Here is a 21,935-nt window from a genome sequence, read left to right on the forward strand (position 1 = left end):
TTGAAATTCAATTTGTAAGCTCCCTAATCATGCTTTCCCGAGGCCTGGAGATCCAAGAGGGAGCACGATAACGCAAGGCAACGTCGACGACGCTCGAATCTACACCGAAAACGCAATTTGGAAGCGCACCAACACCAGATTCAAAGGGCAGCAGCGTCGGCCTTGCACGTGACGGAGAGATCAAAGCCGCTTTCTTCATCGCCGGAGAGATCTGAGTTGGACTCCAGTGAGGTAGCTCCGATCGGAGCTTCATCGTCGTTGTCGTCGTCGTCTTCAGGCATGGCGGCGTCGTTTCAAGGTTTTGCAAGCTTTGATCCATTGGAATCTCACCAAATCGGAGGCAGTGTTCATCGGAATAGGGGCGGGGCGGGGCAGGGGTGGATGGAGAGAGCGTCGTGCCTTAATCGGCGATGGGGTGGCTGGGCTTTGGTCGGGTTTGTGTTGTGGTTCAATTGATGGTAACGGTGATGAGAGATGGTGGCCGGAATTGATTCTTTCCGGTGATTGCAGAGGGAAGAGAAGAAGAAGAGAGATCGGGGAAAGAGAGAGAGAGAGAGAGAGAGGAAATTAATTTCTTTTCGTTTTGGCCGGATGATCATGGAGTTAGTGGAAGGGTAAAATTGTCAGGTTGAAAATAATTTAAAGCTACAAGTGGCCTTATGTATACAATAAAACTTTGGTGGCCATTTAAGTTTCAAACTGACACTTGTATGTAATTTTTTTTTTTTGTTGTAAACTTTTTTCTAATCTTCCAAAAAAAAAAAAAACTGCCCTCCATCTGTAAATATCTATCTGTAAGTTCAATGTTGGAAGTCTATTGAAGACAAAAGTTTATAGTGTGTAGACCAAGTTAACATGAATATTTGATTAGCTTGTTAATGTTTTTTTTTGACTTTGTCAAGGGGAACCCAAAGATTTCCTAGGTCCAAGATAAACCCCTTCGGCGCATGTGAAATGCTCCAACTGTGCATTGCAGCACAGTGCCTGGCCAATTTGACAGCTTCGGGGTTCGAACCTAGGTTGGGGAGCACACCCAACGAGGCAAGAACCACTAGGCCACTTGCAGTGGTTTTAGCTTGTTAATGTTAAGCAAAGTGACAAACGTATGTGGCGGCATATATATATATATATATATATATATATATATAGAGTAGAGTGTAGAATTAGCTTAATTGGTTAACTTAATTAGCTACATTTTCATTTGTTAGAATGTCAAGAAAATGACAGAAACTGTAGAATCAATCAAGGATTTAAAGTTCTCCGAAATTGATTATTACTTGTTAATATTTGCCGGTGTTTCAGTCGATATTCAAAGTTTTCATTGAAATTTCTATAAATTCAGAAAACAGAAAAATTTCGAAACTGAAATTGCACATTTTGAAACTAACAAACCGTAAAACCTGCAAAACTTTATGAATAATAATATAGGTGTGGGAATGCCTCCCAGCTTGACTGGGTTCCAAACCCCATTTATCAAAAAAAAAAAAAAAAAACCTGTAAAACTTACTAGCATGACAGAAAATACCACCGATTAAAACATCCGGGAAATATAACTTAACATGCCACTACCTTCATTTTAACATATTTTACTAGGTTGGATTTCTATCTTATGTGCATGATTTTCAAAGAGGATGAGGTAGAATATATATTTATATATATATATATATAGTTAAAAACCCTAATGCCGTCTTTGAACATGGGACCAATGCCCGTATTTGACAATTACCAGAAATTTCAAAGATGGGATCACCGGCCAAGTTGAACTAAAATAGACCGGGCGAGAAGTAATTAGCTAGTGTAGGTTTTCCGTCAACATGGACTAATTTTAAGTAGTAGTGGTAGCTGATGATAACTATGTGTGAGTAGTGGAACTAGTTAATTAGTCAAATTAGAATTGAAAATAATGTACAAAAGAAAGTCCTGATTACTCACTAAGTGATGTCACTAACACTTCAAAGTTACACCAACTTTTGTTCAATTCCTAGCTTTTTCCACCTTACAGAAACATTGCAATTAGAAGTGTTTGGGTTCAATCTTTTGAGAGAGTTGATTGATGTTTTGTTGAAATCCATCGCTCCGTCGGTTTAGACATCTAACTATACTAAAAACACATAATCAGTATTCTGTAAATTCTAAGATGTACATACATATAATATAGGTTTGAACATAAATGCAATTCTAATCTCTGATATTTAAATATGTCTTATGATATTAGGTCATTCACAAGTTTTGATAATCAAGCTAATAATGATGTATTACTAGATCAAGTTACGAACCGATTATCGATCAAATCAGTCTATTAGAACTCTCGAAGTGCAAAAAACTGTCACATTTCAAATTAAAACCAATTGATGTACTATTTGGATCAAGCAAAAACCTTTAAATTAGTATATATCACCATGTGGATCACAATATCCGGGAACTAAATAGATATATAAATCATCATCACATACTCCAAATTAAAGCAGTCCATGCATCCTAATTAAGTAATTAACTCATCGGATGCTCACTCTGAAATCAAGGAGGAAGATGAATATTTCTTTTCTCTTTTCTTTGATCGATCTTTATCTTTGTGCCTCTTTGATAATGTAGATAGGTATGATTGATATGATTAATTAATTTACGAACATTAATCAACTCGAGCATATCGATCTTCCTCAGAGGAATTTACTTTAGCCTGACTCGATCTGAAGGAATAATAAAGTAGCTACCCAGTTTCAAACTTTAAAATCTCTTATCTTCTTCTTCTTCTTCTTCGATATTAGTTGCGTATAATATCCTCACGAGCACCATATTAAAATAAGATTGCATGTGTTAAAAACTTTGGCTACTCTCTCCTCCTGGTTAACTGTATTGAGACATAAATCTACTTGATTAAACATATCATAGCCAAAATCTTGAGTTCTTGACTCTAGTGACTGGTGTATGTCATCACTTTCCTTATACTTTCCTTTTGAATTTAGGGAGCTATGTGCCCTAAACTAACTAAGCTCATCATAAAATAGTTTTAAGACATGCACGCCCTCTCAAATCAAAGCTAGTCTATTCTCAAAAAAAAAAAAAAAAATCAAAGCTAGTCAATTGTGATATATCAATAGAGTCCCGTTCCCCTGGTCAGTAGACCAAGGATATACTTCATGACGTACTTACGATTGGCATTGACATATTGAATATGGTGTTCAACTTAATACTTATGCGTTGGTGATTTTCAGCATACTGTAACTATTCTGAGAGAGAGAGATGATCCAAAGTCAAGGACAATTCAGAACTAATAGGCGTTCTATTGTTCTAAATTCTAAATACCTGCTCTCTTTGACAGAAAATTGGTGTGCATGATTGCGTTCGATTTCAAAGAATTGAATATAAGATCGATGATCTCATTGATATATGTAATGTACTAATGTTACACATGCACGTGTGTTTATGAATGGACAACTTCAACTATTGATCAAAACCAAGAGACAAAATCAAACAATTTCAAGAATTATAATGCATACATGAAGAAAAGCTACTTGTGTCTTCCCTTTTTCTTGTTTTTTGTTTTTTTTTTTGTTTTTGGGAGAGATTCAAACTTTGAATGTACTACAGTTGAAAAAAAAATTAATACGAGTACGTAAGAACTAATATCTTATATATTTCATTCTTTTTCATAGTAGATTGACTCGACCGATATAATATGGAAAAATGTGGACAGAAATTTTGAGTTATCTTTAACACTTTTGTTCATCAAATATTTTACTCCACATTCTAATAATAAATGTATTGAGCTTCTCAAAGCATACTTCAACTCAACTAGCTAGATATTGAGAGTACACATTTATCTTTAAGGGACTGTTGAATCTTAGAGACCGGACGGCAGACGGCCGGACGCCATGACCCTATTGCACCGGTTCAAGCAACCCGTTGGTGCAAAAGTCGATTTTAAAGATAACTTTTTTTTTTTTTTGACTTTGTCAAGGGGAACCCAAAGGCTTCCTAGGCCCAAGATAAACCCCTTCGGCGCATGTGAAATGCTCCAACTGTGCATTGCAGCACAGTGCCTGACCACTTTGACAGCTTCGGGGTTCGAACCTAGGTTGGGGAGCACACCCAACTAGGCAATAACCACTAGGCCACTTGCAGTGGTTATTTTAAAGATAACTTAGTACTATGCTTGAGCGAAATTGATAAGCTGTCCTAAACTCCTAATTCATAATTCCTCTTACTCCATTTCTGTCAATGTTGTATCCTCTATTTGTAGATTTGTAGTTTCTTACATGTTCAACTCGTTTTCAGGGAGGCTGTATTTGTAATATTATTGTAATGTTTATATTGCAAATTCCAACAGGGTTTCCCTAATTCAAAACTCTCCCATTTCTATATTTTTTAGTTTCTGGCTACCTTATATATACATGAACTCAGTCTCCCCTCATATATAGGATATAGGATAGTCTTTGTTACCGAAGTGGATTAGTTGATCGTCACTGAGCTTGTTAACTCATTCAAAGTTGAAGAAGTCAAAATCCTTCAATTAGAAAATCAAGAGGTGGTGGTGGAAATATCCATCCATGTATCAGCAGCCAAAGCCAACCTGCTTACTGATAAATTCTTCAGGGCGGCTGCTATGCCAGTGGCACAGTACACCCACCAATCACAATCCACTCAATTTCTAAAATTACTCCCCACACTCTACCACACACACGTGCAACGGCGGCCCTACTGAGAAACTGCTTCTGCTTACTAGCTAGTACTGTTCATATGGGGTCCTTGTTCAAAACATGATCCGAAAGAATTGTGGCTTGGTTTTCTTTTCAAAGGTTGCCTTTACCTGAAAGTTTCAATTGCATTCTATATTAGACGTCGGCAGGTACCAAAAGATAGGCCGTGCAAAACCAAGGACACGTTTAAAGAAGAATGAAGAGCTTTAGCTTTAGTTTAATCATAGTGAATTAGTGATCGAGCATCTGCAGGGCCTGAAAGAGATTGCGATCTTCTTCAATAATATTATATAAACATAGAGCATGCCATTGCAGCCTTCAACTCGCACTTGATTTATAATTCTAAACAAAAAGCTTCAACCTTTTGATTAGGAGCATGACAATTTCTGAGATTCGAGTTCTCCAATCACTGATCTTACATTTGAAATTGTGACTGATGACAAAGTATTTTATAATAGTTAAATCATAGAATAGTGTAGAGAGAATGATGGGATGCTGATCATGATAGTACATCTCTAGGTTAAACCCTAAATACAACTGAAACCAAAGGGTCATCAAGTACAAAATGTCATAATAAGTTGCTTCTGCTTTTCTAAACAATTGTCTGATTTGTCTTCGAGTTCCTGTATTTGGATCCTAACTGTATCAAAGAATTTCTATATCTTGAAGAAGAATCATCTGCAATTATGTAACTACCAAGCAAAACGACTTCCTGTTCCGTCAAGAAAACGATCAGTGTGCCACCCCTTGGCCTGAAGTTCAGAAACAAATGGACCAAATACATCATTCATCTTCTCGTAAGCCTCTTCGAGTGCAGTTGAAGTTGGAACATGAAAAGACTTCTCCATGTCAGCTGCAAATCCGGCAACAAGCCACCCCCTCAAGGCATCTTCACCGGTAGCACTGTGCTCCAATACCATGTCAACCGATTTTTTTCCAGGATTCAGAAGAAACTTCTCGTCTGGGAATATTTGTTTCAATTCATCAAGTTTTGAAGGCTTAAAAACCTTGCGGAAGGACTTTCCCACTTTTACATTTCCAGCATCTTCTATGAGTCGCCCAGGAAAGAGAAGATCTTCTTTATACCTTAGGTCAGCTGGGCTTGATACTTTTCCTGTCTAGAATGGATTTAAAAGCAGGTTTAAGAGAGAATATAGAGATATACACAAATACGCCCCGCAGATAGAGAGTTTAAACAAACCTTGATGAAATCAGCCACAAGCATTGCGGTCCTCTGAGGATTCAGAGTGTTCACAGGAGTTGCCCGCATTTCTTCAATGACACAATATACATGTACGATTGAAAGAAGAGGCCCAACTACCATCTGCAATCAATAATTAGAAGCTTTTTCTTTAGCAATCATAGTAGAAACTCATGAGTACCCAATGAAATGAATTCTATTTTCTTTTCTACAGATCTTGAAGCATTCAAGTTGTAGATAAGATTACAAAAGAAATTTAACTGCAAAATTATATCATATACCTTTCCTTGAATTGATGAACAGATAGTAGATGCTAACTGGATTCCTAACCCTATTCCAAGAACATTGAACACAGTTGAGATTGCCTCCCCTTTTGCAAACAGGTCACTAAGATTGCCTTCTTTTGCAAAGGAGGAATAAATTGGTAATCTTGTTGCTCTTGCTGCAACAACTGCCATCCCCTGTTAAAGGTAACAAGTTTCAACACTGAGGAATCTACACAATGATATTTTGGAAGTCTAGAAGTGACTCAATTTATTAATTGCAAAGGAATAGAGAAAAAATAAATTACATGACAAGTTTATCTACTTCACATAGTTAAACAAAATGGAAATATAACACCTACAAGCAGCGAAATGATATTAAAATGAAATTTGAGAGTGAGAATACATGGATCTAATGCCTATAAGCTTGAAGGACCACATAAATGCATAAGTACAAAAACTGATACCTTTGCAAAATTGCCTAGGCCTGCAACTTGAAGAAAAAATTGTGGACATAGAGGAGAAAGAACTTCTAAGCCAGTGCCCAAGTCATAGAGTACATCAGCTGCAAAATGGAGGCTTGATTCAATCAGAAGCAGCTTCTAAAGCATTCAATATCACTTCCCAACACAATATCCAACTGCAGCTCTTATGAAGGAAATATGACAGATTGTGTGGCAAACACATAATAAATCAAAAGATGGAGAACCATAGTACAAACCCAAAATTCTCCAGCGTTTAGGCTCTGAATCCATTCTTGCACCCAAATTACTACATATGAGCTTACCCATGTGCTGCATCCCATCCTTTAGGACCTGCATGTTGAGAATGTATAGTATTTAGAGTCATGCTTTGGTTGCAACCTAGATGATATTCTCCAAACATTGACAACTTACCCAACTAACAACAGTTGCTTGTGCAGGGGTAGGTCGCAAGCCTGCAGCAAACAGGAGTGACTGCAAAGGAGTAAGAACGCAGACAATGATTTATAGCACAGTAGTCATAAAGATTGCATATACTGAGGGAGAGAGGAATAGAGGCGGGGAGAGAGTGAAAGAAAGAGTACAAGCATAATAGCAGTTTTTTTATGAATTACCACACATGAATTCTAATAATTAGATAGTGTATATGCATGCATTATATGTATACAAACACAAAACTCAGTATATTAAATATCCTATATTGCTATTTTTATACCACAAGTTTAGATAATATTTCAAACAAGCACTATAAACTTTATTAGAAGTTTCAATCAGTAAACCTGAGGGGAAAAAGAAAAAAGAAGAAAAAAAAAAACTCTGCCATTTACTCATCAATTGCTTTGCATGTGTCAGAAAAAACCTGAGTTGAAAGCACCGAAAGCGCTGCACTGGTGAAGTGTTGCAGTGCCCGAAATTGTGTGTACCTGAGATATCCCTCATTGACACTGCACAGGCAAAACTTGAAAGGTTAAATAACTGATACAATCGTTTCTATGTGCTGTTCAGTAAGAATCAATCATGAAGTTACCTATATGGATATCCTGAGGGGAAAAACTTATTGACGAAGGAATCTGCAACCCTACGGATTACTGGCCTCGAGTCATCAAGAATTTTCACCTGCAGAGAACCTAATGCAGTTAAAGTAATTTAAACAGAGCAATACTAAAATCCAACCGAAAACACACAAAGCCACATACTTTGTCCAGCTAGTTCAAGTAAGCAGCTTTCCAATCCCCAGACCCCGAATTTTGCACAGATGACATATAGCATTTTATCAGGCATTCTAAAACCTCGATGAATCAAAAGCTTCCTCATTTACATCCCACACACTATACCATTGTTTCTGCCAAATAAGCCTGGAAAACTATTTTAAGGCCATTCTTTGAATTTCAAACAGAACTAAACACCAGAAAGAACACGTCTTTCATTACCATTAGTTAAAACAAAAAGCAGCAACCTAACACTGAGTCACTAACTCACTCTGGCCTCAAACTACAACATCCCCAAACACTCGGGCAATAAAAAAAAAGAAGCCAAATTTAAGTGAAACCCATCTTGGGGGTGGGTTTAAGCTACACCAATTAAACCCAGAACCCAGAAATGAATACACACATAGGTGGTGAAGAACAGGGAAACTTACAGAGAGGTGACCGTGGGGTTCAAATTCACAGCGGTATGAGACTGCTTCAGAGGTTTCGATCCAGTACGCCGGCAGCTCAGGCGGCGGCGGCGCTTTATCTGGCTCCTTCTTCTGCATCTTTATCTTCTCCTAACCAATCAAATGAATGGTAACAATTGAATGTCGAGTAAGCAACAACGTAGGAAAGGAGAGAGAGACCGAGTTGCATATGCGCATGTGTTTATGTGAAACAGTGATGTAAATACTAAATACATAGAAACATACATACCAGTAAGTTCATAAGAGGACTAAACCAACAAGCAAAAGTAGGGGATGAGAAATTCGGCGGCAGAATCGGAGGGCCTCACCGCCTGCGCAATTGAGAAATATGGAACCAAAATGCAACAATGGGAAACGATGTCGTACTCCATTTGACCAATTTTTGCTTTTGCATAGGTATTACTCCAAACGACGTCGTCACACTTGAGGTTGTTCATAAGACCAGTGACTATGGTGTTGAACTTTTTTTTTTTTTTTTTTTTTTTTTTTTTTGAGAAGGATCATCATGTTTATTGCGCATTACCCAGTAAAATAAAGTTGGCAAATGACAATTTCAAATGATTTTATACCACTGTAACGGCAAAATGATTCTACAGCCATGCTGCTTGCATATCCAAAGTGCTTACAGAGCATATAGATCTATTCTTGAACATAACTTGAGCAGAAACAACTAATTTTAATCGAGGAGAAATCATTTACAGCCTGACATAGGGTTAAATTACACGAGTGAAAAGGGGAGGTTATGCTTTACTGAGAAGTTCTGCCACAACAAAACTTTGAAATAAAAGCTATATCTCTGTTTAAAACTCTAGCTAACTAGCTGCTCGTGAAGAGCTCGTAGGGAAACGTCACCAGACATTTCCTCGGTCACATCATATCAGGATCATCTTCATAGTCATAATCTTGTTCACTCGACTGCCTGATTCTCTTTGCATCTCTTGGAGTAGGTCTTCCTTTCTTCGGTTTTCCTCTGCAAAGCCATTTGTATATATTAAAACTCAGAATACTGCTGCCTGGGGTAAAACCTCAAAAATATGCTACTTTTGAGCCTCTTTTATACAAGGCAAGTGACTTTCAGCATAACATTTAGTATAGAGAAAACTAGAGGAGTACTTACTGCCCATTCGCGTATATACCCCCTTTAGAACGGCCGGGACCAAAGTCTGATCTCCCATCTACAGTAAACATGAAGGGAGATGAAATAAATATTGGGCACTTTTTCTATATATTTGTTAGTATGGGCTTACCATCTCGTCCAGCTGTAAGTTCTTCAGCCTGAAAAGAGGAAAAAGAGAATTCAGTATCCAGTACAACTAGAACCGTATGCTATGAATGAGAGAAAATACTATTTATCAGTATCTAGCAGCCTGCAAGTCTGTATTATACAAGTGCAAGTTTCTTTGAGCTATCTTTAGTGAAGTGTTTTAAACTGTTTGCTTCCACAAATGAACCCATAATTTGGAAAACACATTCATATATGAAGAAGAAAAGAAAGGCCACCAAATCAAGACATCAGGGTTGAGAATACTTACTGCTGGTGATGTCACGGAAGATAATGAGAAGAGCCTGTCTTCAGGTTGAAATTTCCTAGATCGCTTCAGGCTGCAACCAGAGAGTATTGAAAAATGCCTTGGCATTAATACATATGCATACCATAAATTTGGACAGGAGAAACTTTCAACACACACATATGTATAAAATGCCCAATACATCGATTTACATATAGATTACGGCAACTCACATGACGATTCTTGTATGCCAAAAGATAACAGACAAAGAATAAAGAGAGAGATTATTTGGAGGAAAATTATTGTGTAACAACCATCTATTTTCAAGTTGGAAGTACTCTGACATAAAGTAGCCCTGCCTAGTTATAAATCAAGAATTAAATTATTCCAAAACTACTAATATCATATATAGACGTAATGTTCCCAAATAGGGATTTAACTCTGCAGCAACCATAAATCCTTTGCCCTGGCTTTGGGTTGTTCAAGGCTAGGTGAACTAATACCTAACAATGACAGTTTTAGCTGTGAAAGTGTTCAGCGAATGAAATGACCTTGTTGTAGATGACAAAATTAAACTAATTCAAGTCAAGCAAATGGTGTCTTGCAAGAATGAAAAGTCGATAATGTAATCAGAACAGAACAGTATATTTGTTCTGGCATATATAGCCAGAGTACTTAAACAGTAGTTCTTCATAGGAAACAGAATAAATTTGTTTTGAATGATCAGAGTTCAACTGGCAAAATACATTACGCCAGCTTTGTAGTCAAACATTAATAGGAAACAAAAGTCCTACACATTCAGGCTAAGGAAGGAAGCTAATCTGATAATAAGAATCGAAGGAAAAAGTGAAGGCTTACAAGGCAGTGCTCTTTGATGAAGATAGAAACCCTTCAAACCCTTTTAATACATTGCCACATTGACTCGGGTCCTGCAGATACGTAGTCTCTAGATCATAGACCTGCAGTGAAACAAAGCATTAGTTCCAGAAGAAGAGATAAGACAAGCTCAGCTGAAACTACAGTAGGACCTCATCCATGGCTCCTGCTGCTGCATTTCGCTTCTAAACTATTGGGCATCTTTTGTAAAAGAAAAATGTAACAAAGAGTTGCTAAAAGCATTTTAAGCACAAAAATCACATGCCTTTTAAGAACTAATCAACCCAGAAAGAAAACAAAATTAGTTTTAAAAGAAATATAAAAAGCTTTCCAACCCAGAAACCCAAATGCATGCCTCAAAAAGAAGAAGAAGAAGGAAACACCTGTTTCTCAATTCCTCTGAGTTCGTCTTGAAGCTTGGTTCTCTTACTGAGGAGTGTGGCAAGCACTTGCGATGGATTTTGCGCTGCCAAAATATATATAACAAAAGTACAAAGATCAAACCTTTTAATTCAGAAAGAAATCAAGATCCAATTTTTTTATTTTATTTTTTTCTTTTTCTCCTGAAAACCACGTACCTTCCGAATCCATTTTCACACCCCGAATCGTTTTGACAGCTGCCCCCAAAAACCCAATTTTAAGCACAACCCAGAAAAAAGCCCCAAATTCGGCCAAAAAGAAACCCTACAATTTTCAATCGAAACAAACAACTCTCTATTCATAAAAGAGGGAAACGACGTGTCGTAGGAAGAGGGGACGTGGCGAACAGATAACGCAGATGCCGACGTCACTGTGGTCCAATCTGACGACATCGAAATCCGTCCCCGAGTCCACGTCCGGGTTTGAATACAAATAGGGTAAAAAGGAGCGTTAGTCCTACGCACCGTCGGACCTGTAAAACAAGAGCTGTAGGCACACTCAGTAAATCCGAATCTCCCCTTCTTTCTCTTTCTCTTTCTCACCTCACAAATAAAGATTCCTGCTTTTCTTCCCCCATTCCTATTCCCATTCCCATCTTTCTTGTGCACCCCATTCCCATCTACCATTTCAGCTTGTAACTCTTTTGCTCTTGTTTTCAATTAGCACCAGTTCTGTTTTCGAGGTTAAGATCTTTTGTGCTGCAGTGGGCAATGTCTTTCAGAGGGCTCAGTCGGGTATGTCTCTCTGATCTGATTTGCTTTTCTCTCTCTCTCTCTCTCTCTTTGCTTGTTTGATCTTTGTTGGTTTGGTGAAGAGTTCAAGATTTTGTGTCGAAGCCCATGTTACCCAGCTGAGTTTTTCAGTATTTACCTGGTTACTGTAGAATAAAGCTTAAAGCTTTTTCGTTTTTGTTCTTTGAGCTGACATTAAAGCTTAAAACTTTATGATCTATTGTTTTCTAGGTATATATTTGCATGATCCAAATTGTGGCTAAACAGATAATACATGTCTTAAGGCCAAGTAACTATATAGGTTTGATTGGTGTTTGGTGAAAGGAGTTTAGATGGTGCTGTGTTTATATGACAGAGTTGGGTTTTGTTTGCAGCCGAATGCTTCGTGTGCCATGGCTGCGGCTGAGCACAGCAAGAACACTTTCATGGAACTGCAGAGGAAGAAGGTTCACCGCTATGTGATATTTAGGGTGGATGAGAAGAAAAGGGAGGTTGTGGTTGAGAAGATTGGTGGTCCGGCTGAGAGTTATGATGATTTTGTGGCGGCTTTGCCGGAGAATGATTGCCGATATGCAGTATATGACTTTGATTTTGTAACCTCTGATAACTGTCAAAAGAGCAAGATCTTCTTCATTGCTTGGTTAGTTTTGGTCTATATAATCCCCTCACCACTGATATTGCCTTGTTATATATATGCACTGTGATCCCTGTTGCAATTTTTTGAAAACTTCAGCCATCTTTTGTTTAAACCCCTTTTCTTTTAGTAAGGCGGATTTTGATACCAATTCCTTAATCGTGGATAATTTGCATTTGTACAAAGATAACATGTTCGATATTCATGTTTGAGAAGCTCTTATATGATAGGAATGATGCAAAATGGTTTGGTGCAAGGTTTGGTCCTGATTTCATGAATTATTGTTCAGTGAAACATGTCTTGCAAATCAAGTTGCTATTGGAACTACAAATTATAAAGCAACTTTCTCAACTTTGTTTATCATGCTTAACTGCATTACCCTTGCATACCCTGTTATTTTAACGTCTTGTATTTCAAACACTTGTTATATCATGTATTGGTGATGATTATTTGCATTATAATGATCAGGTCCCCTTCAACCTCTCGGATCCGTGCCAAGATGCTCTATGCCACATCGAAAGACCAATTTAGGCGGGAGCTGGATGGTATCCACTACGAGATTCAAGCTACTGACCCAACAGAGATGGATCTTGAGGTGATCAAAGAGCGTGCGCACTGAACATTGTATGCAGTAAAACATATGCATCTCCCTTGGTCAGTCAAAATCCCAGTGGTTCTGTAAGGTTGTTCTCCTAGCATCATCATGTGCAGAATCCATTACTGGCACAAGACTACTACTTCGCTGAATAAACTAGCATATTTGCTATGAAAAGTATGGTCTAATGTTATCTGTTTGATGTGGAATTCAGTTTCCTAACAGTAATCGCTGAATAAACTAGCATATTTGCTATGAAAAGTATGGTCTAATGTTATCTGTTTGATGTGGAATTCAGTTTCCTAACAGTAAGCTTACTTCCTAGATGAAAACGAATTTGTCACTTGGTAATGTTGTAAACCCTGAAATGTCTTCCTATATAAGTTTCGTTGCTAGTTGGATCTATTATGTTTGAGGAGCAGAAGTGCAACCCATGTCTTTTTAACTAGTTCTTGTTAGATTCTATTGATATCTGCAACAATTTGATTCATGAGGAGAAAATAGTGATGCAAATGAAATAGGGTTCAAGTCTTCAAGAGACTGAGAGAGGTTTCCTAAACCAGCATAGACAAGAAAAATTACAAAATATCTTCACTATAATAGATTAACTACAAATCAATAAGCAAAGAATCCTGCTACTACTTGAGAAACAATAAGCAAAGAATCCTGCTACTACTTGAGAAACAATAAGAAAACAAAAGATAAAAGTGCAGAGGAATGACAACAATACCGAAATTCCTACTACGTTTTAGAAGAACTACACAAGCTCTCTTGGCTGCTCATACGCTTCTACTTCCCTAATTGCTTTCTTCATTGCCCTCACCTGACATTTCCTCCAAAGACTTCCCTTTCGATTCAGGAACAAAGAATGTGAATAGCATACCCAATAAGTTGACCACACCCAAAACAATGAGTGAATTCTTGACGCCTATACCGGCGGGGAACCCTGCTTCTGCTTTAGTCTTGTCCTGAGGTTGAGCCAAATACAAAAACCCAAAGGCACCTACTATTGCCCCTAACTTTCCTGCTGCTGCCGATACGCCATGGCAAGTAGACCTCAGCCTAGCTGGGAAAATCTCAGCTGGTACCACAAATGTAGTAGCATTGGGTCCGAAATTTGCAAAGAAGAAAGTCAGTGCATACAGTATCACAAACCCGATCACATGATCCTTATCGGACCAGTAATCGTATGGAATTGCCAATGCAAACATGAACACTGTCATGAAGAAGAACCCCATCAATTGGATTTTAAATCTTCCCATTCTGTCTATGAAGGCCACAGTGAACCAGTAACCAGGCACAGTGCTGCATAGAGCAATAAGAGTTTGCGCCCTTGCAATTTTATAAACTTCTCCAATGGCATTCATAGTCTTGGCATTAGGAATCCATCCAATGGCACTGAAAATGTCCTTCTGGAACAGATTTTGACTGTAAAATGCAATGTCAAGCAAGAACCATGTGCTTGTGGTTCCGAGCAAGTGAAGTCCATGGCGGCGCAGGAACTCCTTAGAGAACAAACCAAAAGAGACGGTGGGTTGCTGAACCCTGGCCGGTTCAGATTCAATGTCAACCTGCATAACTTTTGACATATCAGCTGCTGCCTGGGAAACATTGTTGGCAACGAGCGCTGTGTAGCGAGCAGTTTCAGGCATCTTCAACCGCCAGTAGTAGGTTAGTGCTGCCGGAAATGCACCAACAATCAGAATAATTCTCCAAAGGTAGTCTGCTTGTGGGACAGTTGAACCAATTGGATCAACTTCATAGGCTGGAGCCTTGAACTTGGCCTCAAATATGAAAGCTGCAAACATTGCAAATAACCCTCCTGCTAAAATTCCAAAACCCTGCATGGCAAAGACCGCGGCAATGAAGGCACCACGAGTCTTCTTGTTGGCGTATTCAGACATGATGGTGGCTGAAAGAGGGTAGTCACCACCAATACCAAACCCAAGCCAGAACCGGAAGAAGCAAAGGGTTGCAATCACAGCTTTCGGGTCATGGCTGAAGGAGAGACCTGAACCAATGGAGCAAATGACCATGATCATCAGAGTCATGCCATACACCTTCTTTCGCCCCATTTTGTCACCGAGCCAGCCAAAGAAGATCTGCCCGGACAAGGTTCCACAAAATGCAACACCATTGACAGCAGCAGACACATTCGGAGGCAATGTTCCGGGCTTGGCTGCACCATCAACATGATAGTATATGCGGCCGAGCAATTTGGTGACAAGGGATATGCAGAAGAGATCATACGCGTCGGTAAAGAATCCCATTCCAGCAATGATGATTGCAGTGAAATGATACCATTGTGTTTTTGCGGTGTCAAGTGCATTGAGCACCTCCAATTGTTCCTTGGCCATGTCTAGCTTGCTTTGTCGGATCTCTTTTTCTCTGCTCCAAAAGGAACACAACTGGTAAGATTACACATACATATATATACCAAAGTTAAACAATAAATCACATTCAGACAGTAGAGAATAGGAAATCGAACGAAAATCTATGAGACTTAATGAACAAGAAACAAGAACATGAAGTATATATGATTCTAACCTGGATGTGATCTCTCAACCTTAATGAGAGATATGAAGAGAGAGATCAGTATATGAGAGTTTAATGGTGTGTGTATGAGATGCACAATTTATATGGGAAGTCTCTGAAATGAACCGGAATATTATAACGGATTGACAGTATATTCCTACCTCCATTTGCGCTAGGCAATGCCTACTGTAAACCAAAAACCAAAATCTGTTCAACAGATTAAGTGAGATCTTCACTGGGATATTCCCATGCCTAAATCTTTGTAGTAGCAGCTAGCAGTAACCAATTATACCACAAAAGCTTTCATTCCCATGTATTGCCACCACAAATAATTCCATGTATGAGTGAAGGTATGTGCTATATATGGAATAGGGTTTGTTTTAATTTTCGAAATAACTTTGGTAGTAGTTAACTGACATTCAGAGTATTTATGCTATAATAACGGCAAGAATATCTGAGGGCATGGAATATGTGTACTAGCTGGCTGTGATGAATTTGTGTGGAGGAGTTACCTCAATTTTGATTTGGGAGAATATTTTGCAATTAAGGTGAAATTAATTGCCTTGTTTGTAAACATGTGGGCCATATGGGAAGCTCGATCCAAGGTAAATGGTATATTCATGTTTATTGAGTTTTGTAAGTTTGTGACTTTTTTAGTCTTGCCGATCTAAGCAAAGCATGATAGGAATTGAGGGGGGCTAAATTACCCAAATGTTGCCAAGTTCATTCTTTTATTGTTTTGTTGTGCATGTATATTACGAATATTGCTCTGAACTAGCCATGGAATCTGATTTGGTGGTGGAATTAAAGGAAGAGGAGCCGATTCTCGGGGGAAAAAAAAAAAAAGAGGAGTCAGAAATAGCCATAGCAAAAAAGGAATGATATCGCGTCGTTGATTAAATTTTTAAGATTCTAATACCATAAACCTAATATGTAATTTGGATGAATTGTCATTTCACTTGTGAGGGTTATCAATATAGATCATTACTAGAGTTGTAAAGGCACAATAAAACTTAAAAAATAACCTCGCTAAACAGAAGCTCAGTTGCATATATCTTCATGTAGAATGTGCAACGCTTATCACTTATTAACAAAACTTATCAAGATTGTAATGGAGAAAATTGGATAGTAAATTGTGATGATGGCTTGGATAATTGTTCATTATCTATTAAATAAATAAATAAATATTGGAGGTGCTAGGATGTACAAAACACCCTTGGTTCCGTGCCATAAGGCCATCTCTAACCCACAAGGCTAAGACTAAATTTCAGCCCTGATTTCTTTACTATTCATCGATGTAACATCAACCGTCTCCAACCCTTCAAGGTTAAATTATAGCACTAAAATATATTTTAAAATTTTGAATATGTTTTATATATATATATACATATATATATATATATATGTAATATATTATAATATGTTCTTCCCTGTTATCAAATTCTTATTTATATTAATTGAAATCATATTTATGATAACAAATATTTTTTCAATTGTACTTTTGTAATAAATAAAACAAATATTGAAAATATGACACATTGTTTAATGCTTCTATCAAACATTTATTTCATAATAACTTAAAGTTACAAGGAAAATTGAATAAATAAAATTATATGAAAACAATCATAAAGCATATTAGATTATAACAATTTATTTGGACAACTTGCACTTTAACTTTAAAGGGCTATAGGGCTAAATCAAGGGGTATATTTAGCCCTTTAACTTGCATTTTAGCCCTCAAAAATAGCCCTTTAACCCTTAACTATTTGGGTTGGAGATGAAATTGTCAAATTTTGGTCATTTGGCCCTTTAACCCTTTGAGTTGGAGATGGCCTAACTACGTACAAATATAAGATTCTATGGAACAGAACTAGAACTAGGAGTTTGTAAAATAATTTCAAAGACCCCTTGAGAAGTGGACTAGCCATGATCTGTTTCTTCACGGAGACACAATGGATTATACAATTCTAGAAGTAACCTCCTCTTCAACATTCTTAGCTTATTCTCTTTGAGATTCCATTTCATTGGTTGCAGTGGAATTGCGGAACCTTGCGATGACAGTCCAACTAGATTCCTAGAACTTATTAAAATACATGAAGACAAAGAGAAAGTGAATTGGGTTAAGCACATTTCAAACCCAGAAGTCAAATATGTAGAAAACATATGTCCAAAATTAGTACACTTTAGGTACTCCAGGTTCAAACCATAAATTGGATTCACACTGAGAACTTGAGAAGCATGAGATGGTAGAAAGTAACAATGACAATGGATTATAAACTTGTAGATACTCACAGGACAAGAAAAATGAACAACCAGGAACTTCTCCATAATATTTGGCTCAAGTTAAATATAGAGATAGAACAGAAAGAGATTGAAAACTACAGCTTCCCCTAACCAAATGACCAAAATTAACTAAAGGCTTACAGCATTATTTTTTTAACACTTGCTTAATCAGTTACACATAACCTAAACTGGAACTGTCCTGTTGTTGCCATAACCTGATTGCTGCTCCAACTCCAACGCAGATTCCGGTTCCTCTTCATTCTCGCCTGACATCTCCTCCAATGACTTGCCATTCGATTCAGGCACCAAGAAAGTGAACAATATCCCTAAAAAGTTAACAACACCCAACACAATGAGTGAGTTTTTCACTCCAATGCCAGTAGGGTACCCTGCATCAACCTTTGCCTTGTCCTGGTTCTGAGCCAAATACAAGAATCCAAATGCACCAATTATAGCACCGAGCTTCCCTGCTGCTGCTGAGATTCCGTGACATGTAGACCGGAACCTAGCAGGGAAAATCTCAGCCGGCACAACAAATGTGGTGGCGTTGGGACCAAAGTTGGCGAAGAAGAATGTCAATGAGTACATCACCACAAATCCAATCCGGTTATCCTTGTGAGTCCAGTGGTCATAGGGAATGGCCAGTGCAAACATAAATACTGTCATGAAGAAGAATCCCATCAATTGAATCGCAAACCTTCCAATCCTGTCGATGAAAGCAACTGTAAACCAGTAGCCTGGGACAGTACTGCACATAGCAATAAGCGTCTGAGCTCTTGCAATTTTGTAAACCTCCTCGATAGCATTCATAGTCTCAGCAGCGGGAATCCATCCAATCGCGCTGAAGATATCCTTTTGGAACAGATTTTGGCTGTAGAATGCAATGTCAAGCAAGAACCATGTGCTTGTTGTTCCAAGCAAGTGAAGTCCGTGGCGGCGCATAAACTCCTTAGAGAACAGAGCAAAGGCATTAGTCGACTTCTGATCCTCAACCTTTGCTGTTTCAGCTTCAATCTCAACCTGCAGAACTCTTGACATGTCTGATGCAGCCTGCTTTGCATTCTTGGCAACAAGGGCAGTGTAACGAGCAGTCTCAGGCATCTTCATTCGCCAGTAGTAAGTCATTGCAGCCGGGATTGCCCCTACCATCACAATAAGTCGCCAGAGATAGTCTGCTTGTGGAACAGTTGAGGCATCTCCACTGACCTCATATGCTGGAGCATCAAACTTGGCTTTAAACGCAGATGCAGAAATGATTGCAAATATCCCACCAGCCAAAATTCCAAACCCTTGCATGGCAAACACCGCAGCAATGAAGGCGCCGCGAGTCTTCTTGTTAGCATACTCAGACATGATGGTGGCCGAAAGAGGGTAGTCACCACCAATACCGAAACCAAGCCAGAACCGAAAGAAGCAAAGAGTAGATATCACAGTCTTGGGGTCGTGCCCAAAAGAGAGACCTGAACCAATAGAACATATGACCATGAGCATAAGAGTCATGCCATACACTTTCTTCCTTCCCATTTTGTCACCGAGCCAGCCAAAGAAGAGTTGGCCGGCTAATGTTCCACAGAAGGCTACACCATTCACCGCAGCAGAGACATTGGGAGGCAATGTCCCAGGTTTTTTAGCACCTTCAACATGGTAGTATATGCGGCCAAGCAATTTGGTGACAAGGGATACGCAGAAGAGATCATATGCATCTGTGAAGAATCCCATTCCAGCAATGATAATTGCAGTGAAATGGTACCATTGTGTTTTCGCAACATCAAGTGCGTTGAGCACCTGTAATTGTTCTCTAGCCATGGCTTAGCTAGCTTGCAGCTGCCCCTTTCTCTGCTCTCAGCTCCACACAAAAGCTTTCTATCTGCAAATTATGAACAGGACAAGAATAAGAACATGAACAAAAGACAAGAATGAGCACATGAACTGCTACAGATAGAAATGAGAGTATTACTACAGTATTGATGAGTCAATCTTCAACAAAACAAATTGAACAAAGCAAGAAGTCAAAGAATTGTGCATAGAGACCAAAGGGCTACAGTATTGATGAGTCAATCTTCAACAAAACAAATTAAACAAAGCAAGAGTCAAAGAATTGTGCATAGAGACCAAAGGGCTATACAAACTTGACTTCATATGTAACAGGAGGTGTGAACTCCCTGTCTTATAGGCAATTGATCTTCCTCCATAATTGGTCATATTGAATTTTATTTTTTTTAATAGCCTCACCTATAATTCCAGGACCACCAGACAATGTACTCATTTTTAAATGAAAATGAAGACAAACTTTTCAACATATGAGGGTGTTTTTGGCAAACCAAGAAATCAAAAGATCCAATAGTCAACTATTCAACGTTTTATTATTTCTGACTTTTTGGACAATAAGAGGGTCAATTAGCTCACAAGTGCGTAGCAGCTTCAAAAACAAACAACAACTAAATCTCATACAGAATGAACAAATATATATTTGCTGGCCAAGAAAGGAAGAACAAATTATATTTGGGTATGAAAAGGTGAAATATTTTTCTGGAAGCTGAAAAGGCAAACAATCTCCGTGACTAGAGGAAAAGAAGAAAAGAAAAGACAAATACAATGACCAAGGACAATCACAGGCCAACTACTAACCCACACAACCAGACAAAACAGATACCATCGATGTAGGATCCTTCTAATTAAGTTCTAACAAAGACAGATTTGTTTATTCAAACCAAACAAATACAGAAGAAAGCTTAAGCTTTACTGGAAAAACTGCTCAAAGTCTCAAACTTTACAGCCTCTACCCTCTTAAATTAACAAAGAAATATGAACTTTTGGCGGAAATTGCATGAGAAAAGATTTGAAAGCCACAATCTATGAAACCCCAACACGGAACAGAGTTGAAAGTCAAAATAATAATAATAATTAAATGGGTGAAACTGTGAAAGTACCTACAAGAAAATTATGATTTGTAAATAATTGACTCTTCAAAAACAGTGTTCTGGGCGAAGAAAAGTTTCCTGGTTTGTTGAACCAGATATCTCTCCCACCGAAAAAACAACCACCAGTTTATTCAAACAAAAAAAAGCACCGGATTTCTTGAGCTTAAATTCAGGGTTGAAATCACAATAATACTTAATTGGCTCCAATCAATATTAACTCTCTTGCTGTCTACAGATGTAGATGATAATGCAATTATAAAAACAGCTCAAATAACTGATAACAAAATTAATAGGTTCATTCAATGCAATATATTATAACACCCAAGAGATGCGAGCAAGATCTCTAAAAATCAGATATAAAACAATTTTAACTAAATTACTAAAAATAAAAAAATGCTAATCCCAAATCAAATTCTGCCCCATAGGCGTTAGCTGAGTCAAAACTTTCCAACTGATGTTCATCTAATCCCCAAAGCGTTTCCCAAGTTCTGAACTTTCTAACTCAAATCTTGCTCAGGACCCAGAAAAGGTAATAATGAAAGAAATGAAAAGCAGGGTGCTTTAAGGTTAAATCACAAAACTAAATTCATATAGGGAAGCTAATCTAATCATAAGACCCATGTAGAAGAAAAGCTCTAAATTGTTTTGTTCCCACTGAAAAGTCACAAGCGAAACAGCCCTTTACACTTTTTACACTTTATACTTTCCAATGCATGCATGAGAGTACATATATAAACCAAGAGCAATCACAACATACAAAGAGCAAATAGCAACAACGAGAGAGATAACTAGGCATAATTTGAGAAGATTAATTACAAACACTAACCTTGTTGGGCCTTGCTGAAAAGCAAGAAGGAGAGTGAGAGAGAAAGAAATGGGTGTGTGTGGAAACGAATGAGGGGGCAGATAGATATTTATAGAGAAATGCAGCTTGAAGTGGTTCAAATGCTGCCGGCATATTCGTTCGGAGGTCTCCCTCTTTTAGTCAACCACAAACACCCTTTACGACACCACTTTGGGTGTGGGGTTCTCTACACGTCTTTCATGGACGATTGTTTTTCCTTAATCTTAATATTTTGTTTCTAATTAAGAACTAAAATATCGTCATTAA

General features: G+C 38.1%; 5 protein-coding genes across 6 annotated transcripts; 1 reads left to right on the top strand and 4 right to left on the bottom strand.

Moving 5' to 3' along the window:
- Nucleotides 1-5,199: 5,199 nt before the first annotated feature.
- LOC133738208 (protein root UVB sensitive 2, chloroplastic) lies at nucleotides 5,200-8,677 on the bottom strand. The gene is made up of 10 exons (XM_062165673.1): nucleotides 8,551-8,677; nucleotides 8,283-8,411; nucleotides 7,671-7,759; nucleotides 7,503-7,587; nucleotides 7,058-7,117; nucleotides 6,883-6,976; nucleotides 6,629-6,726; nucleotides 6,180-6,359; nucleotides 5,899-6,021; nucleotides 5,200-5,815 (listed from the first exon to the last, which is right to left on the bottom strand). The coding sequence occupies exons 1-10, from the start codon at nucleotides 8,560-8,562 to the stop codon at nucleotides 5,390-5,392; spliced, it is 1,296 nt and encodes a 431-aa protein (XP_062021657.1). The 5' UTR covers nucleotides 8,563-8,677; the 3' UTR covers nucleotides 5,200-5,389.
- Nucleotides 8,678-8,858: 181 nt separating this feature from the next.
- LOC133736799 (uncharacterized) lies at nucleotides 8,859-11,443 on the bottom strand. The gene is made up of 7 exons (XM_062164398.1): nucleotides 11,284-11,443; nucleotides 11,089-11,171; nucleotides 10,688-10,788; nucleotides 9,854-9,923; nucleotides 9,569-9,596; nucleotides 9,439-9,496; nucleotides 8,859-9,291 (listed from the first exon to the last, which is right to left on the bottom strand). The coding sequence occupies exons 1-7, from the start codon at nucleotides 11,294-11,296 to the stop codon at nucleotides 9,189-9,191; spliced, it is 456 nt and encodes a 151-aa protein (XP_062020382.1). The 5' UTR covers nucleotides 11,297-11,443; the 3' UTR covers nucleotides 8,859-9,188.
- A 142-nt stretch (nucleotides 11,444-11,585) lies between these two features.
- Nucleotides 11,586-13,493, top strand: LOC133736801 (actin-depolymerizing factor). Its single transcript, XM_062164399.1, has 3 exons — nucleotides 11,586-11,859; nucleotides 12,231-12,496; nucleotides 12,959-13,493. The coding sequence occupies exons 1-3, from the start codon at nucleotides 11,836-11,838 to the stop codon at nucleotides 13,107-13,109; spliced, it is 441 nt and encodes a 146-aa protein (XP_062020383.1). The 5' UTR covers nucleotides 11,586-11,835; the 3' UTR covers nucleotides 13,110-13,493.
- A 201-nt stretch (nucleotides 13,494-13,694) lies between these two features.
- Nucleotides 13,695-15,921, bottom strand: LOC133736798 (probable inorganic phosphate transporter 1-7). 2 transcript variants are annotated; one of them, XM_062164397.1, is made up of 2 exons: nucleotides 15,782-15,921; nucleotides 13,695-15,473 (listed from the first exon to the last, which is right to left on the bottom strand). In XM_062164397.1, exon 2 carries the CDS (start codon nucleotides 15,440-15,442, stop codon nucleotides 13,883-13,885), a length of 1,560 nt encoding a protein of 519 aa, XP_062020381.1. In that variant the 5' UTR covers nucleotides 15,443-15,473; nucleotides 15,782-15,921; the 3' UTR covers nucleotides 13,695-13,882. The 2 variants fall into 2 exon arrangements, with proteins under 2 accessions (XP_062020381.1, XP_062020380.1); XM_062164396.1 differs by lacking the exon at nucleotides 15,782-15,921 and adding an exon at nucleotides 15,633-15,772.
- A 2,004-nt stretch (nucleotides 15,922-17,925) lies between these two features.
- LOC133735587 (inorganic phosphate transporter 1-4) lies at nucleotides 17,926-21,810 on the bottom strand. The gene is made up of 2 exons (XM_062162991.1): nucleotides 21,651-21,810; nucleotides 17,926-19,770 (listed from the first exon to the last, which is right to left on the bottom strand). The coding sequence occupies exon 2, from the start codon at nucleotides 19,707-19,709 to the stop codon at nucleotides 18,087-18,089; it is 1,623 nt and encodes a 540-aa protein (XP_062018975.1). The 5' UTR covers nucleotides 19,710-19,770; nucleotides 21,651-21,810; the 3' UTR covers nucleotides 17,926-18,086.
- Nucleotides 21,811-21,935: the final 125 nt, after the last annotated feature.

Source organism: Rosa rugosa, chromosome 3, assembly GCF_958449725.1.
Source record: "Rosa rugosa chromosome 3, drRosRugo1.1, whole genome shotgun sequence".
Classification (NCBI taxonomy): domain Eukaryota; kingdom Viridiplantae; phylum Streptophyta; class Magnoliopsida; order Rosales; family Rosaceae; genus Rosa; species Rosa rugosa.